This window comes from Nomascus leucogenys, chromosome 13 (genome assembly GCF_006542625.1).
Source record: "Nomascus leucogenys isolate Asia chromosome 13, Asia_NLE_v1, whole genome shotgun sequence".
Classification (NCBI taxonomy): Eukaryota; Metazoa; Chordata; class Mammalia; order Primates; family Hylobatidae; genus Nomascus; species Nomascus leucogenys.
In genome coordinates, this window is record NC_044393.1 from 56,315,481 (window position 1) to 56,335,443 (window position 19,963).

The window sequence follows — 19,963 nt, forward strand, 5'->3', positions numbered from 1 at the left end:
CCCTCATCACTCCTACAATTAAAAACAATTGACAGGAACACTACATTCTAGTTATTCACAGTTTTCTTCTTCCACTGCTCCTCATGCTAAAAGATCCATCAGAACACAGCCCCTATCTTCTGACAGCTTTCATTGCCCTTTCATTAAGCCTAGCTGGAAATGAGCTCCTAGCAGAGCAGACTGTGGACATCATCAGGGACAAGCTGTCCCTTCAGGAGCAAAGGTGGTGAGGCCTGCTTAAACGCAGGGTCTGTGCCCCTGAGCTGGTGAAGAGCATTTGCTCCCTTTTCTGCCCTTCGCCTCACAAAGATCTATACTGACAATGTCAAGGGTCACAGTTTTGTGGCCTCTGGCCAGGAGGAGCTGAGGTAACAACCTCACAAACACTACTTAGGGAATAATGCCATGCTGCAGAGAGGCAGACAAAGACGGGGTCTCTACAGCTCTGACACATGTGTCTTGCGTAGAAATACAAATCACCCAGGGGCAAATCACTAATGTCAAGAACTTTCAGAGGCAGCATTCTCTACTGAGTATGAAAGGATTCCTGCTGCCTGAGAAACTATAATGTAGACAGTAAAATGTAAATATATGCAAGAAGCTTGCTGGCTTACATAAATAGTCCACTAATATCACCATCAAGAACAAAGTGCCCTGTGGCAGATGGCTGCATGATGGGGGAAGGGAGCACCTCTAAGGCCTGTGTGTGTGTATGTGTGAGGGCGTGTGCATGTGTGCACACGCTGGGTGTGGTCTGGACCGGAAACTCTGGCTGGCACTGTCATCCTCCATTATGAAGGGGCCCCTGAACTGAGCCCATTGCCCTCCCCTGCAGCCACTGCCCCTAATTGGAAGTGAGGCCCTTTGTGGCTATTGCAACCTACTGGCTTTTGGCTGTTTGGTTGCCTGTTTTTCTTGTCAGCTCACACCTGCTCTTTATTGGGTAATGTTTTAGTAGATTTTTTTATTACTTTTTAGCTCCATGGTTACTTTTAAATGGGAAAAACAATGCAAGAGAGATTTAAAAATAGTATTTGACTTTTCTGACTATAAAAATAAAATAAGGCAGAAAATTTTAAAAAAAAAAAAACCCCGAAAAGAAAAACCCCAAGTGACAATCTTACTCAAAGATATTTTCATGTTTTTCCTTTTTGTCTTTTATTCTCCATTCAAACAAACACTTTTATTCATTTATTTTATATTTTGGGACAGGGTCTCACTCTGTCACCCAGGCTGGAGTGCAATGACCCAATCACAGCTCACTGCAGCCTTGACCTCCCTGAGCTCCCACCTTAGCCTACCGAGTAGCTGGGACCACAGATGTGCACCACCACACTCGGCTAATTTTTCTATCTTTTGTAAAGACAGAGTTTCGCCATGTTGCTGAGGCTAGCAAATGCTATTAATTTAAAAATAGTAGAGGTCGGCTGGGCGTGGTGGCTCTTGCCTGTAATCCCAACACTTTGGGAGGACGAGGCAGGCGGATCACCTGAGGTCAGGAGTTTGAGACCAGCCTGGCCAACGTGGTGAAACCCCGTCTCTACTAAAAATACAAAAATTTGCCGGGCATGGTGGCAGCGGCCTGTAATCCCAGCTATTCGGGAGGCTGATGCAGGAGAATCGCTTGAATCCGGGAAGTAGAGGTTGCAGTGAACCAAGATCACGCCATTGCACTCCAACCTGGGGGACAAAAGCGAGACATCATCTCAAAAAAATAAAAAAAATAAATAAAAAATAGTAGAGGTCATACCATATACTGCTTAGTTGCCTGTTTTATTTAGTGATGCACTATGGAGTATTTTTCATTTTACCAGATATTAACTAATAATATTACTGTTAATGTCTGCATATATTTGATCCTATGAATTTAGCATATTTTATTCAGGCAATCTCCGACTGACTACCATTCAACTGGTTTTGGTTTGATTGAGAGTCTTTGGTGAGGAGACCCATGAACAAGTGCCAAGGTCTAACTTGGATGATGCCTATTCTTTGTCACAGCCCACAGCACAGATGGAAGAAGTGCACATATTAGTAAGAGTAAGCTCTTCACTGCAACTGCTCAGGACTCATTTTGAAGAAGAGACAGATCTCTAACAAGATTTTGTAGGTAGGTAAAACAGAGGGCCTGGCCGGGTGCGGTGGCTCACGCTTGTAATCCCAGCACTTTGGGAGGCCGAGGTGGGCGGATCACGAGGTCAGGAGATCGAGACCACGATGAAACCCCGTCTCTACTAAAAATACAAAAACTTAGCCGGGCGTGGTGGTGGGCGCCTGTAGTCCCAGCTACTCGGAGAGGCTGAGGCAGGAGAATGGCGTGAGCCCGGGAGGCGGAGCTTGCAGTGAGCCGAGATTGCGCCACTACACTCCAGCCTGGGCGACAGAGCGAGACTCCGTCTCAAAAAAAAAAAAAAAAAAAAAACAAAACAAAACAGAGGGCCTATAATTAGGTTATTAGGATAAAGATGGCTCTGTACCGATTAACTCCTCTCTAGGAAGGAATCTGTTAGGACCCGCCACATGGGTAAGCTTTCTGAAGTCAATTCTCTTCACGTGACAACTGCAAAGAAGCCGGCGGGGCCAGGGCTTTCCCAACAATGGTGCAGGGCAGAGGCCGCAGCACATGCTCACATCTCTCTTCTTCTCATCTGATAGGACTCAAAACATTCTTCGTAGACCAGGGCTGGATTTGAACCCCTTAATATATTATACTTCTATTTTATTTCTTGATCCAGTTAATCCTAATCCTAAACTTTTTATAAAATAGTTGTATCAGTCCCATCAAACAACTGAGAAAGTACTAGGATTAATTCAGTAGATTTCTGTAGATTCAATATAACTATAGAAGTATACTGGTATATATAAAAATATCTCTGTTGGAATTTTTCAATTAACTCAAGTTATGAAGGATACTCCATAGGCAAGAAACAATTATTCTTATGCGCCTGAGGCCTTAGGAGCTAAGGGGTCATCTGCAGGAGGAAGCTCAGAGATACCAGAATCCCAAGAGAAAAGGGCATAAATCTTCACAGTTTGTGGAAAGGAAAAAACTTGGCTCCCTGTCACTAGAGCAACGAAAGTTCAAGAGTTAAGGGCCTCGTGAGAAATCTGAGAAACTGCTGGATGCAGGTCATGAGTGGGTCATTAAACTAATTTAGTGGGTTAAAATAATCAAATGAAATAGAAATGTTAGAGGTTATCACATGAAGTAAGGGTAATTACTATTTCATGAACCATACATATGGGTGTCCATGTATATGTATATAGATTTGAGTGTGTTCCATGTTTGCATGCAAGTATATGCCAAATTACAATAGAAAGTATCTTTTACTGTGGGTCATGGTCAAAAGTTTGAAAACTGTTACGCCATAAGAAGCTAGATATAAAAAAAAAGTAGAACTATTAAAATTATACATTGATCAATTGATTCTTGATTCTATAAATAGGTACTAGAAGGTGTCACCCAAACTTTAAATGTTCCTTTAGAGATTCTTTTTCTCATGTGAGAATTGGAAAGGGTTGGCAGAAAATTCCCATCTTAAATGGCTTAAAATAGATGTCTTAAGTGAAACTTATCCTCAGACCTTGTATCTCCATACTGTGACACAACTTTAAGAGTGCTTACACGAAGGTCATCCTGCCTCAGCAAACAGGAAACTTAGCACTAGTTTTTTTTGGGGGGGGGGGGCGGGGTGGGCGGTGGGCGGTAAAGGGTCTCACTCTGTCACCAAGGCTGCAGTGCAGTGGCACAATCTCGACTCACTGTAACCTCCGGCTCCCGGGTTAAAGCGATTCTCCCACCTCTGCCTCCCAAGTAGCTGGGACTACAGATGTGTGCTGCCATGCCTGCCTAATTTTTGTACTTTTTGGTAGAGATGGGGTTTCACCATGTTGGCCAAGCTGAATTAGCATTATTTTATACATGCATGTGCAATAATGCAATAAACAACTAAACATGGGACTGGGGCTATAAAAAAAAAATAGCCTAGGCCAGGTGTGGTGGTTTACACCTGTCACACTTGTAATCCCAGCAGTTTGGGGGGCTGAGGTGGGCAGATAGCTTGAGCTCAGAAATTCAAGACCAGGCTGGGCAACATGGTGAAACTTCGTTTCTACAAAAAAGTATAAAAATTAGCTGGGCATGGTGGCACACACCTGTAGTCCCAGTTACTCAGGAGGCTGAGGTGGGAGGATCACTTGGGCATGGAAGGTGGAGGTTGCAGTAAGCTGAGATGGAGATCGCACCACTGCACTCTAGCCTGGGTGACAGAGTGACACCTTGTCTCAAAAAAAAAAAAAAAAAAAAAAAGGCAAATCTTCCTATAGCAATGCTAACTCAGCTTTTCTCATACCTTTTCCAATAAGGTATGAGATAACTAGATGGTTAATATCCTCCAGTATGTTACTTGACTCAGCCAGCCAGGGCAACATTTTATTACCCAGCTAGGATTGTTGTGTTACCATCTTACTCAGTGTAAATGACTGTATAGGGGTTTTAGTAAAGTAACTTTTATGGTACAAACAGATGACCAATGGATTGGCAACCTCAAGACCTCATCATCCTTCAACTCGCCCATGTTTAGTAGTGCAGAATTCTATAGCTTCAACAAAATACTTAAACAGTTTTAAAAAGATTTGAGCTGATTGAAAGAAGGTATCTGAAAGCATTTGTGATCTCACTTTAAGTTTTCCTAAAACTCATCTCTGTACAGATGGGCAGCGATCTTTCATTTCAGAAAAAATAAAATCCAGACTCTTGTGTTGCCATTAAAAAAAAAAAAAAGGCCTGTGCTAATTACAAACAGGCGAGGTAAAATACAAGGATCCCCACTCAATCAACAATATTGGATTCTTATATTTCTTATATTCCACCAGAAGTTCTACTACCAAAGCTTGATGACATAAGAGAGCAAAGCGATCATTTAAAGGACATATTGCTTATTGATCCTCTAGTTTCCAGTACTGAGATGGTTTTTAGAAAGCTGCATACCTGTACTGTTATCTTATCCTTATTGAGAAATCTTCAACCATTATGCTCTTGGATATTATGGACAGTTTATATAAAGGCCTCCCATCTGGTATGCTGTAGTCACAAAATACTATGTTGATCCCCTCAGCCCTCAGGGTTGGCCACCTTTTTAAATGAAAATATCTTCTTCGGCCAGGCACAGTGGCTCACTCCTGTAATCCCAGCACTTTGGGAGGCCGAGGCAGGCAGATCATGAGGAGGGGAGATCGAGACCATCCTGGCCAACATGGTGAAACCCCGTCTATACTAAAAATACAAAAATTAGCTGAGTGTGGCGGCGTGTTCCTGTAATCCCAGCTACTCAGGAGGCAGAGACAGGAGAATCGCTTGAACCCGGGAGGTGGAGTTTGCAGTGAGCCGAGATTGTGCCACTGCACTCCAGCCTGGTGACAGAGCAAGACTCCATCTCAAAAAAACAGAAGAAAAGAAAATATCTTCTTCTATTTGTGCTATGATGTAAAAAACTTATAAAGTTCTGGTTTACTAAATAAACAGCCATATGAATAACATCTCCTTATCTTCTAAAAATCAGCTAGTAAAGACCCCAGTCATTACTCAATGTTATTCAATGTTCCTTAAAATCTGAGCTGAAAAAAATCTAAGTGTTCAGCACTGACAAGGACTTTTCTCTCTATTATACTGGTATTCTGTTAGATCGTGAATATGAATCAACTCTTGTGTTTCTTTGTTTTATTATTATTATTATTATTTTATTATTATTATTATTATTTTTATTATTATACTTTAGGTTTTAGGGTACATGTGCACAATGTGCAGGTTTGTTACATATGTATCCATGTGCCATGTTGGTTTGCTGCACCCATTAACTCGTCATTTAGCATTAGGTATATCTCCTAATGCTGTCTCTCCCCCCTCCCCCAACCCCACAACACTCCCCAGAGTGTGATGTTCCCCTTCCTGTGTCCATGAGTTCTCATTGTTCAATTCCCACCTATGAGTGAGAACATGCGGTGTTTGGTTTTTTGTCCTTGCGATAGTTTACTGAGAATGATGGTTTCCAGTTTCATCCATGTCCCTACAAAGGACATGAACTCATCATTTTTTATGGCTGCATAGTATTCCATGGTGTATATGTGCCACATTTTCTTAATCCAGTCTATCGTTGTTGGACATTTGGGTTGGTTCCAACTCTTTGCTATTGTGAATAGTGCCGCAATAAACATACGTGTGCATGTGTCTTTATTGCAGCATGATTTATAGTCCTTTGGGTATATACCCAGTAACGGGATGGCTGGGTCAAATGGTATTTCTAGTTCTAGATCCCTGAGGAATTGCCACACTGACTTCCACAATGGTTGAACTAGTTTCCAGTCCCACCAACAGTGTAAAAGTGTTCCTATTTCTCCACATCCTCTCCAGCACCTGTTGTTTCCTGACTTTTTAATGATGGCCATTCTAACTGGTGTGAGATGGTATCTCACTGTGGTTTTGATTTGCATTTCTCTGATGGCCAGTGATGATGAGCATTTTTTCATGTGTTTTTTGGCTGCATAAATGTCTTCTTTTGAGAAGTGTCTGTTCATGTCCTTCGCCCACTTTTTGATGGGGTTGTTTGTTTTTTTCTTGTAAATTTGTTTGAGTTCATTGTAGATTCTGGATATTCATGCTACCTGACTTCAAACTATACTACAAGGCTACAGTAACCAAAACAGCATGGTACTGGTACCACAACAGAGACATAGATCAATGGAACAGAACAGAGCCCTCAGAAATGATGCCACATATCTACAACTATCTGATCTTTGACAAACCTGACAAAAACAAGAAATGGGGAAAGGATTCCCTATTTAATAAATGGTGCTGGGAAAACTGACTAGCCATATGTAGAAAGCTGAAAACTGGATCCCTTCCTTACACCTTATACAAAAATTAATTTAAGATGGATTAAAGACTTAAATGTTAGACCTAAAACCATTAAAATCCTACAAGAAAACCTAGGCAATACCATTCAGGACATAGGCGTGGGCAAGGACTTCATGTCTAAAACACCAAAAGCAATGGCAACAAAAGCCAAAATTGACAAATGGGATCTAATTAAACTAAAGAGCTTCTGCACAGCAAAAGAAACTACCATCAGAGTGAACAGGCAACCTACAGAATGGGAGAAAATTTTTGCAACCTACTCTTGTGTTTCTTTGTAAAGTGATTTCTCCGCTCAATACTAAATTTTGTGCTCAACTGCATTAGGCTAATTTACCTATTAACATTTATATTCATTCTCTGCATTTCATCATTGAACTAGATTCTTCTGCTTTTTTTTTTTTTTTGAGATGGAGTCTCACTCTGTCGCCAGGCTGGGGTGCACTGGCGTGATCTCGGCTCACTGCAACCTCTGACTCTCTGGTTCAAGCGATTCTCCTGCCTCAGCCTCCCCAGTAGCTGGAACTACAGGTGCGCACCACCATGCTCAGCTAATTTTTGTATTTTTAGTGGAGACAGAGTTTCACCATGTTGGCCAGGATGGTCTTGATCTCCTGACCTCAGGTGATCCACCCGCCTCGGCCTCCCAAAGTGCTGGGATTATAGGCATGAGCCACTGTGTTCAGCCATGAACTTGATTCTTTTAATACTTCATTCAATAGTTTTATCATATCCATAACTTGGAATGTAACTTATGACCTGTTAGAAGTAGATTGGGTTAAAAATGATAAATGAACAAATGAACATTTCAGAAAAACATGTCTATATAATTATGAATTGCCTAGTAAGGCAATTCCCATTTCTGTAAGAATGGGAAGCTAAAAATAAAAAAAAAATTCTCCCTAAGAAAAGCATAATTTACCAGCTTAATCTTGTGAACTGTGACTAAGAAAATACACATACCCTCTAATTTATTAGTCACTGCATAAGTATCTATATGGGTTTCTGATTTGAATACTTTCTAAGATGAATCATGAAATTGCCATTGTTGTAGATAAAAAATGGTTGAAAATTGGCAATTTTATGAAGTTCAACCTGTACAGAAAGGATTTATTTGCCTGGAGGATATGAATGTATGAACAAAGAATTCGGTCTTACCTGAATGATCTCAGCATCCGATAGGACTTTCCTAAATCAGATACTCGTCTACAGAATGGACCCACAGCCAACTCCATCTGAAATATTAAAAGATACTCCATTGTTTTAATGTTGGAATCACTGGGGGAATTTGGGAAAGACTGGATCACAGAAAGTTGTAGCTTGCAGTAAACTTAATTTTATCTGGACCGTAAGGCAAGTTGTGAAGGCCAACTAAATTTATTAAAAGACAAGCACTTACATAATTTTTGCACTTATTTACTAAGAGGGCCCAAGATGAGACAATGCCTTCATGAAAATAAAAAAAAACATTTTTTGTTATATAAAAGGAAAAAGTTTACATTATTTATCCATTGAAAAATAAGGAAAAGGAAAATTTTCAAGATTCAATGCCTATACTTTAGGCATTACAAGTCTTTTTACATTCAATATAAATGATGACAATTTTTATCAGTCAGTGCGGCTAAAGTAATTAAAAGGATTAACTCCGGAGCTTTTAGTAGCACACCTGTATCAGCATTCCAAATGCTGACACTAGTTACTAGTTTGTGACCCTGGACAAGTTACTTAACCTCTTGAAGTCTCAGGTCTCTCATCTATAAAATGGAGATAATAATACCTACTTAATAGAATAATGCAAATTAAAAGATAATTCCACAAAGCTTTATGTGCATAGCATATAAGAAGTGCTGTTAATTGTCAGCAATTATTAACAGTGTTTAAAAGTTTTTTCTCTTTTCAATTATTAATAAATTAATATGCTACCTAACTCAAGAATTTAGCAAATCTTGGTTTCACTTCGCTTTATTTTCCTCCTTTGACTGGAAATTCTACTTGTCATTAATTAGGTTACCTGTTCTTTTCTACCAAGTGCATATGCAAACTTTTTGCATATGTGCTACTCAAGTGATAGACTGCTTCTCCACTCTTGCTATAAATAGCACCCTGGTAAAGAATGGTTTAGAAAATGGGTGAGAATAGGCTCCTCCCTGATAGTACAGCACCTTTCTTCAAGAAGCACATATGATGTAAGGCTTCTGTCCTGCTGGCCACCCTTACAAAAAATTGCTTAAAATCTCCTTGCCATGGGTACACTATAGAGACCCAATCGATCATCCATTTGAGAAACATTTTGACTGCCTTAGTGCTAGGTACCAAGCTAGATATGAGGATAAGATGATTAGATGATTAGACTGTCTTGCCTTCACTAAATTCTCAAATTTAATGAAGAAGGGGATATTCATTTATTCAAACAATATGATTATTATCAACAAAATCAAAAGTATTTGTGTATATGTCCACACATACACATATATAAACATACATACGTACACACATAATGATTCTTATTTAGCAAAATGATAAGTGCTATGTCAAACTTATGACCTCAGTGTCAAGAGAGAGTTGGAGAAGCTTCCTTGGGATGGTCTTGAGGATGAACAGTAACCAGGTTAATTTCTCTCATAACATATTAAAGACATGGATTACATACTGTATGTCCTACAAAGAAACCTTGTATGGTTGGGAAACTATAAAATGAATAATCATAAATAAATATAAAGATGAAAATGTAAGGAAGAAAAAGGATTCTTGCCAACAATGCAAAACAGAACAGCTGTGAGCCAGTGTGCCCAACTCAAAAGATAGTAGGTGATAGGCTGTTCTTTGGAACCTGTTTCATTTATTCACTGGGTAGGAATTTCTGTTTTCTTTCCATATGTGTCACTAACTTTACACTGGGCACAAAGGAAAAATGTGATTATCATTGTATCTTTGATATAATTCCATTCAAATACCTAACTCTATATATATAATGGTTTTTTACATACTGAAATTATATATTTTTCATGAAGTGTTTTTGTCAAATTCCCAACTACTCTAGTGGAATCACTGTCTTCAAAGACAACCTTTGCCTTAGCACTTGAGCAGGACCAAATGTTAAAACAAATAGATGGTTAGGAAAAAGTTACGATATGAGAATATATGACCTCGAATGGCTGTAAAATGTATGAGTATGCAAAAGACTTCTATGCCACAGGACAATTTCAAAATGTTTAATGTTTAAAATAAAATTTTTTATCCATAAAAGACCTCTAGGATATTGTAAATCGTTTTCTTCTTCCAGAATTCCATTAAACAATAAAGGCCATGTTTTAAAGGGCAAGAGTGTTTTGGTAAGAGGAGGTGACTCTGCCATTAGCAGTGGATACAAAAGTGGCATGTGCAACTGCTTCTCTCCAGCCCCCGTTTGGAGAGAATGAGCGGTCAGCTGCAGGCACGCTGAACTAATTACATAGCTGTTCCTTCCCTACCACAGACATTTGGTTAACCACAGGACTTCTCTGGATACTCCTAGGGCACTCCTGCCCTGACATTGTTCAGGAGAAGAAAAGGCAATAGGAATTAGAACAAAAACTAGAATTTTGATTGTCTTGTTTTCTTTTCTAAATTAATATTTTTAGGCACAAAGTGAAAAAGATATAAATGTATACTTAAAGGGCACCAGAAGACCTATAAATAGAAACTGCTAGAAGTACCACTAAATAGTTTAATACCAACTTCAACAGCCACTCTTTCCTTCAGTTAAGAAAATAAACTGAGGGGTGGAGGGGGGGAGTATGTGCTTCAGAGGACACTGCGGGCAAGATCTCAAAGAGGTTCAGAATCAGCAGAACCCCAGTGTTGTGGACAGGCTTAGTGATTTCAGAACTGCTGTGTGATCAGTGTAGGCACTGAGACCATGTGGTCACAGTGGGGAATTAATTACCTGTAGGAAACCACCTCATGCCCATGACCTAGATTCCTAAGGGGGCTGGATGTCAGGTACTTCCCTCACCATGATCCCTCCAGATGGCACCCTGCAACTACTTTCTCTTTCCTGCACTGATGCCAGTGAGGAGAAGTTAGGATTCTTAAAGAAATCCTGAAAATACGTCATTATCTGTCTTTGCAATTGGACTTTATGGCAAATAACTAGTATTCCCAAACCTGGTCTATAGGTCCCCTCTTGAGCTTTCTCTTTTTGTTATTTATGCTAGAATGGCAGGCACTTTTATCACAAGAACAGTTTTTAAACCCATGGAGTATTTGTGTATTTTTGATTTTAGTGACCTCAATGGCTTTAATTTTGAATATGAATTGATAGAACTTTCAATAATAAGGCAGTTGAAAAGCCCTCTAGTCCCCAGTTGATGCCTGTCATGAATACAAATGTTAGGGTAATGCTATTTAAATATTTTGACTGACTCCCGAAAAACACTTTCAACCAAATGTGATGCTGAAAGCTGAGGTACAACACATAATTGCAATTGTGGCAAGAAACCAAACCAAATGAAATAAAACCTTGAAATTCAAATTTTAATTTAAAAAGTGGGTGGGGGAGACCATGACATAACAGTAGAACAATATTTGCCAAAGATAATGATCACAGGTATGATTAATTATGATAGTGCTTCCGCCTGTCTTTTCTGTACCCATGACCCACAGGACTGAAGTCATCCCTAAGGTGAGTGCCAGGATGTTTTGAAAATGGGACACACTGTACAGGGGTGAACAAAGGAATCTGCTTTTCAATACCACACTACCTGCTGCAACCAAATGTCACTGCAGGGTTTAACAGTGAGTAAATGCTGTGTGTGTAAATGCTTCTTGTGTGTTTAAAAAACAGAAAATAGAGGCTTTTGAGCATAAGTTAGTAATAATGACTGATGAGTTTAATTTACCTTAAGGGAAGGGACTCAGAAAAGTTTGGCCTATTAGACAACATGTCTTAAGAAAAAAGGATGCCAAATAACATTTTGAACAATGCAGTCTTTTGGAAGGTGGAAGCTCACCCCTGCCTCTGGAAGCTATGCATTTTGAGCAGGTGTTAGCTGCAGTAGCAAGGGTTAAAGGACAATACTTTCCATCTTTCAGGACCCATAAGGGAACATATTAAAATAAAAAACAAAAACAAGCCTCTCTCCTACAGTACTCTCGTTTTGGCCATCTCCTGCTCGCCTGCCACTCTAATTGGACTTGAAGTGCTGCCTCCAGGAAAGTGACTCAGGAACCAGCTGGAGCAGAATGCAAATAAGCTGGTAGGGGAGAGAGCCCAGGGAAAGAAGATGAAACAAAAAGAAAAACAAAATTAAGGAGGAAAGGGGAAGAGAACAGAGACCATCTGAGTATACTTTACACTTTTTTTTTTTTTTAAACAAATAGGAGGTTCTAGTACATCACCAGGTTTTTAATAAGCAATCTGAAACCCCAGTAAGGGACAAATAAGACACTATTTACAAATAGTTTTCTTTAAGCGAAGTGTACCTGTAAAACAAAGTAAAATGTACGCGTGCCTAAGAATGAAGTTCATAAAATGTAAAAGGTAAAAAGAGCCATATAAATGCTAACATTTAATCTCTTTTTATGCTGTGGCTACTACAAGCATATTTTCCAAATGAAGGCTCATTTCTATGGTCTAAAGGCCCCAGGAATATTATTTGGAGATGAAAATGACTAACTGCTCCATCAGTCAATTTGCAATGAAACAGGCTCTTGAAAGTTTAGGTTTGTGTTACCTGTTCCTTTTTTGAAAGTGTATCAAGTCTGAGGGAGCACCTGACAACCAATGACTTGATACAAGCAGTCTGTCCAGGTCCTTTCCTCCATGTAGAAATAATGAAGCAAGACACACTCCCGGATACACACAAGAATAAATATTGACATTAACATTTATCTTTATAAGTGGGGAGGATCTGGCAAATTGCTATGAGGAATTCATTTCAGTAACTATTTAGACTAGTAAAGCTAATAGCTTGGAAAGGCTTAAAAACGATTTTACCCAGCTGGCTCATGCCTGTAATCCCAACACTTTGGGAGGCCAAGGTGAGTGGATCACAAGGTCAGGAGTTTGAGACCAGCTTGGCCAATATGGTTAAACCCTATCTGTACTAAAAATACAAAAATTACCCAGGCGTGGTGGTGCGTGCCTGTAGTTCCAGCTACTCGGGAGGCTGAGGCAGAGGAATCACTTAAACCCGGGAGATGGAGGTTGCAGTGAGCTGAGATCGTGCCACTGCACTCCAACCTGGGCGACAGAGCAAGACTCTGTCTCAAAAAAAAAAAAAAAAAAAAAAAAAAAGAAGATTTTACCCTTGGTATGCTATACAAAAGTAACAATCATCTTTGTTTCTGAATCTTTTAATGAAAACATGTTTGGAGTTTTTCTTCATTGCCTACTGAAAGGCTTTAAAAAATCTGTCTAAAGGACAAAGAAAACGCTTTCTATAAGAGCTGATAATGTTTTGCCATTTTAATGTCATTCTATCTCTCACACACATCAGATAGCTTGAAATGATTTCAAGGCTAGCCACAGAGAAGAACTGTACCTGATAGAGAGAGAACAAATAATCAGACTCTATGTCTACCTGGCCCACTGTGCATTTAAATGAATGGGAACACTGCCTTGGAATGGTGACATGGCAACAAGTGGTCTCTTTTCACTGTTTGAAATATGATTTCATTGCCTACATTATTGGCCAGCAAGGTTTGACCTATTGGAACAGTAAAATAGTGAGAAAATCCCATATTAAGTAAAAATGGGAAGTACTGCTTTCCTATGGAATGAGCTATTTCACCTTAACCTTGAAATATCAAAGAGAGGGATAATTATTTTGTTAAATACAAAGAAAAATATATCTGGTATAAAAGTATCTTTAAACTCGTCCTTTTTTTTTAACTATTTATGCTTAAGTGGGCTTACTTTGTGCTGCAACTCTTTAAAAACACTGATGAAAACACATTCTTTCATTTAATAGATAATATTGAGGCCAAAACATTTTTTCTTTTGGAGTAATTCATCAATGTACCTGTGCAAAATCAGCAGCAAGTCGCATTTTCCCACCTTCACCAAGAGGTCTTACGAGACTGGCATGGCGGATGAAAAGTTCAACAGCTCTTTGGGCAATAGCCTCAGTGTTGTCAAAGACAAAATCCAAGCATTCAAAGTGTTTAAAATAGTCACTCATAACTCTGGCAATGAAACCTTGTAGCTCCTTCATGTACAGAGAACAAGGAACATCAGGTTTTCCTGAGCTGGATAATGACCTGTAAAAGAAAAAGCAGCCCTTTTCAGCACCGATGCACTAAATCACACTCTTTGATTTTGTACCCCTCTCCCCACCAATGCTATTTCAATCCTTCGTAATGGTTTCCCTTAATGGTATAAAAGACATTAATTATTTTTTGGTAAGTGTTAGCAGAAAACAGTGTTTAAAAATTACATTTTAAAAAGTGGTTTAGATGCCAGGAGGATTACTGAAGGAATTTTAGAATCCATTTACCTAAAGATTATTAAGAATGAAATAGACAACCATCTGTCTTGGATGAATCATACAAGTGCTACTCTCTGGCCTCTCAAGGTCCCTCCCAGCCTCTCAACTCTCCATCCACTCACATGTTTTGCCTGGTAACTGAATGTATCAATAATGGATCCTGAAATAGCATTTTATACTTTGCAATGGCAGAAAATGCTGCTTTCCCTATACAAATTCTTGGCAAAGATCTCTCTGCTCTTGTGCTATTTAATCAGATCAGTCCAACAGAATTCTGACTGTGGAAATGGTTATGTAACAGTACACATGGTATGCAATTTTTTCCTCTAGATGATGAGGTTTGGAAAGGCTTTAATTTGGATCAACAAATGATACCAGCTGATGCTCCATGAAATACTATTTATAATTTATAAATGTTTATAACTGCTCTTTAAAGAATATATTAAAAGAATGTGAAATATTTATAGGAAAGAGATATACCAAAACTAGCTAACACCTGATATTTTCTAATAAATGAGATCACTGGCTACATCATGCCGAATCTTTTTCAAAAAGCAAGTTAAGTGTTTCCATATTCTGAGAATGACGTAGAGAAATTGCTGATGATCTATAGAAGAACAACAGATATGACTAAAATGCTTAGAGCAAGAGAATGAGTTGAACTTAATTATCTTCAAATACAGCAGTGGTTACTATAAATAGGATGCTAACCAGAGGTCCGTCACTTCCAGAAGCAGATAGAGATAGAAAAAGTAGGCCTATGTTCCCGCAGGAAGGGATTTCATACAGGCATAAGACTGTGCCAACAACAGCAAGGCTGCTGAAGGGTGTATGGTGGAACATTTCTGTTTGCAGTATCATCACATGGTGGAGAGGTGCTTGGGTACAGGGGAGCCTTAGTAAATGATGGCCATCTTCATGTGGGGTTTGGTTTTGCCAGATTCAGACAACTGCATAGCCTAGCTTTACTCTAGGTTTGTCACTCCCCAAGGCCAGGCTGCAAAAACAAACAAATAAAAGAAGCCTTCCTTTCCGAAAATGGTGCCAATCTATTTCATTTTTTAAATATTTATTTTTGATGAATTATCATAATATATAAGGGCATACACAGTAATGTTATATGTATACAGTGTGGAATGACTGAATCAAGGTCATCAGCATACTCATCACCTTAAATACTTATCATTTATTCCTCCTAACTGCAACTTCGTACCCTTTGACCAACATCTCTCTATTCCCTCCACCCCATAGCTGCTAACTGCCATTCTACTCTCTGTTTCTATGCGTTCGGTTGTTTTAGACAACAGATATGTGAGGTCATGTGGTATTTGTCTTTCTGTGTCTGGCTGACTTCACTTAGCATAATGTTCTCTAGGTTCATCTATGTTGTTGCAATTAACAGAATTCCTGTCTTTCTGAAGGCTGGATGGTATTCCATTGTGTATGTATACCACATTTTCTTTATCCATTTATCAATCTAAATGTTGGTGGACACTTAGATTGATTCCATAACTTGGCCATTGTAAGTAATGCTGCAATGAACGTGGAAGTGCGTATATCTTTTTGACATACTGATTTCAAGTTGGCTTAGGTTATGTACCCAGAAGTGGGACTGCTGGATCGTGTGGTAGTTCTGTTTTTAGTTTTTTGAGAGACGTCCTTACAGTTTTCCAAAATGGCTGCCTAATTTACATTCCAACCACAGTACACAAGGGTTCCCTTTTCTGTACATCATCTTTCACGCTCGGTATCTTTCATCTTTTGGATAAGTCAATTCTGACAGGTGTGAGGTGAAATCTCATTGTGGTTTTAATTTGCATTCCCCTGATGATTAGTGATGTTGAATGTTTTTTCACATATCTGTTGGCCATTTGTATGTCTTCTTTTGAGAAATGTCTGTTCAGGTCCTTTGCCTATGTTTAAATCAGGTTGTTTTCTTGTTATTGATTTGAGTTCCTTATATATTTTGGACGTTAATCCCCGTATCAGATGTATGGCTTGTAAGTATTTTCCCGAATCCATAGATTGTCACTCCACTCATTTTCTTTGCTGTCCAGAAGCTTTTTAGATAAATGTAATCACATTTGTCTATTTTTGCTTTGTAGTCTCGGCTCTTGGGACCAAATCCAAAAAATTATTGCTCAGATTTTCCTGTTTTCTTAAATTTGTTTTAGTTTCAGGTGTTACATTTAAGTTTTTAATCTATTTTCATTTGATTTTCACATATGGTGTGAGATAAGTGTCCAATTTCATTCTTCTGCATCTGGATATCCAGTTTTACTAATACATATTTATTGAAGGAACTGTCCTTATTCCATTATGTGTTCCTGGCACCTCTGTCGAAAATCAATTGACTGTAAATGTGTGAGCTCATTTCTGGGCTCTCCGTTCTATGTCATTGGTCAATGCCAGTGCACCATGCCATTTTAATCATCATGTAGCTCTGTAATATAGTTTAAAATTAGGTAGTGTGATACCTCTAGCTTTATTTTTGCTCAAGATTGCCTTGGCTATTCAGAGATTTTGGTAGTTCCATATGAATTTTAGGATTATTTTTTTCTATTTCTGTGAAAAATGACATTGGAATTCTGGTAGAGATTGCATTAAATCTGAAGGCTGGTTTGGGTAGTATGGACCTTTTAACGATATTCTTTCAATTCATGAACACAGAATATGTTTCCATTTATTTGTGTCTTTGTTGATTTCTTTCATTAATGTTTTATAGTTTTCAGTGTATAGACATTTTACTTCCTTGTTTAAACAAAATGCATTTTGTTTCCATTTTCATTTGTCCCAAGATATTTTTTATTTCTCCTTTGATCCACTGGTTGTTCAGGAGCATGTTGTTTAAGTTCCACATATTTGTGAAATTTCGAAGATTTCTCCTATTATTGATGTCTAGTTTCATACCATTGTCATTAGAAAAGATACTTGATTTCAGCTCTCTTTAATTTGTTGAGACTTGGTTTGTGGCCAAATATATATAAATAGAAGAATTAAACATACGCATAACCGAGAAGTGAATGTTAATCTTCATGCCACTAACCTTTTGTGTGAGTGCTCTCCCTTCCACAAAGGGGCTCATCTATCACTTCAGTAATGTAGAGTTCTTTCACTGCCTTCCTTTCCCTACTCAAAACTGTAATCAGATATGAGTCACTTTACATTGACTGCAACACTTTTAATCAATGTTCTATGTCAATCAGATATTTACATTTTAAACTTTGTCTAATTTGGAAAGAAACACATCAGTCTTTTAAAATAAATTTCAAATACCAAGAAACCATGTTGATGATTACTCTTTACTTACTTATTTATTTATTTATTTATTTGAGATAGGATCTTACTCTGTCACTCAGGCTGGACGGAGTGCAGTGGCTCGATCTCGGCTCACTGCAACCTCTGCCTCCAGGGTTCAAGCGGTTCTCCTGACTCAGCCTCCCCAGTAGCTTGGATTATAGCTGCCTGCCACCACGTCGGGCTAATTTTTGTATTTTTAGTAGAGACAGGGTTTCACCATGTTGGCCAGGCTGCTCTCGAACTCCTGACCTCAAGTGATCTGCCTGCCTCGGCCTCCGAAAGTGCTCGGATTACAGGCATGAGCCACCATGCCCAGCCCATGATTACTCTTTAAATAGCAAGGGAGTCTATAACCCCACTACATATAAGTTGGACTTGAAGGTAAACTTTATTCCTTTTACCTAGGAATAGGTGTGGAGGGCTTGAAGGGTCAGGTTTTCACTACTGTTTTTCTAATTGTTATACCTGGGGGCTGGCCCTAAAATAAAGGCAATTCCTGCTTCTTGACTAATCCAACTCCACCTCATATTTCACATAAGCCATATATATATGAAATGACATGACATTACAGAATTACTAATCACAAGATTCTACAAAGTAGGAAAATTACTGCCATGGGGGCAATACTTTAAATAAAAGCAGCAGTGCTCCATATGCCTGTACTGCTATATATGAATAATTTTCACTGGAATCTCAACTGACTGCTGTACATATGAATCTCAAATGACTGTTGTATACACTGAGCTGAAATGGAGTCACCAAAGCAACTGGGAAAAAAAATAAGGACAATGTTAGGCACCTTAAAATAATGCTTCATACTCATGGCAACCTATCAGTTGAAGAAACAGTTTGGCTCACTAGTATTTAAGCAAATTAGTAAAAACATATCTATTTGGGAACTAACTTTCAGCTGTTAATGTCTAATGTGTTATCTATAGGCACTAGTGGCAGCTCACCAATTAAATTAAAAGTATGTGACCACTGTTATTATAGAATAAGCCTTCAAAAATCAGCTTGTTTTGGCTCCCTTCTGAGAGGCATTCATGATTGATCTAACTGGGACACTTCAGATCACTTTTGAACAAAAACCATTTCACCTCAAATATTGGTAATCAGCAGTTGTATAGTCCTATGTCATACTGAGTTCCAAATACAGTATTTTTTTTTTTTTGGTAGAATTCACTTTACCCTTCTGTGCTATATTTATTTATTTATATATATATTTATTTATTTATATTTATTTTATTTTATTTTTTCTTTTGAGACAGAGTCTCGCTCTATCGCCCAGGCTGGAGTGCAGTGGCGTGATCTGGGCTCACTGCAAGCTCCGCCTCCCGGGTTCACGCCATTCTCCTGCCTCAGCCTCCTGAGTAGCTAGGACTACAGGCGCCTGCCACCACGCCTGGCTAATTTTCTTTTTTTGTATTTTTAGTAGAGACGGGGTTTCACTGTGTTAGCCAGGAGGGTCTCGATCTCCTGACCTCGTGATCCACCCGCCTCGGCCTCCCAAAGTGCTGGGATTACAGGCGTGAGCCACCGCGCCCGGCCATTTTTTTTGAGACAGAGTCTCACTCTGTCGCCCATGCTGGAGTGCAGTGGCGTGATCTGGGATCACTGCAAGCTCTGCCTCCTGGGTTCACGCCATTCTCCTGCCTCAGCCTCCCGAGTAGCTGGGACTACAGGCGTCCGCCACCACACCCGGCTAATTTTTCTTTTGTATTTTTGGTAGAGACGGGGTTTCACCGTGTTAGCCAGGATGGTCTCGATCTCCTGACCTTGTGATCCGCCCGCCTCTGCCTCCCAAAAGTGCTGGGATTACAGGCATGAGCCACCGCGCCCAGCCTATGCTTCATATATTTTTTTAAAATAGAGACTGATCTTTCCTTTTTTGAAACAGGGTCTTACTTTGTCATCTGTGCCGGAGTGAAATGGCACGATTACGGCTCACTGCCGCCTCAATTCCTTCAGCCTGAAACCATCCCCTTGCCTTAGTTCCCCAAATAGCTGGAACTACGGATGCACACCACCACACCCAGCTAATTTTTGTATTTTTTGTAGAGACAGGGTTTTGCCATGTTGCCTAGGCTGGTCCCGAATTCCTGAGCTCAAGCAGTATGCCCCCCTCAGCCTCTCAAAGTGCTGGAATTACGGGCATAAGCCACTGTGCCCAGCCTAGATTGATCTTTTGACATTTCCCACATTTCCCTTGTGGGAGAGGTCAATATGGCCAATTAGAAGCAGCTAGTGTGCAAAGGTCTCAAGGAGAGGAACAGACACCTTCAAC

The 19,963-nt window shown here is 39.3% G+C and overlaps 1 protein-coding gene across 1 annotated transcript in view; it reads right to left on the minus strand.

Annotated features, from left to right (window-relative positions):
- The window catches only part of COG5 (component of oligomeric golgi complex 5), a 370,238-nt gene that overhangs the window by 25,610 nt on the left and 324,665 nt on the right, over positions 1 to 19,963 (minus strand). The window contains exons 18-19 of the mRNA XM_003268142.3: positions 13,915 to 14,152; positions 8,069 to 8,145 (exon numbers count right to left, since the gene is read on the minus strand). Coding sequence (XP_003268190.2) covers positions 8,069 to 8,145; positions 13,915 to 14,152 — 315 coding nt within the window. The remainder of the gene's footprint in view (positions 1 to 8,068; positions 8,146 to 13,914; positions 14,153 to 19,963) is intronic.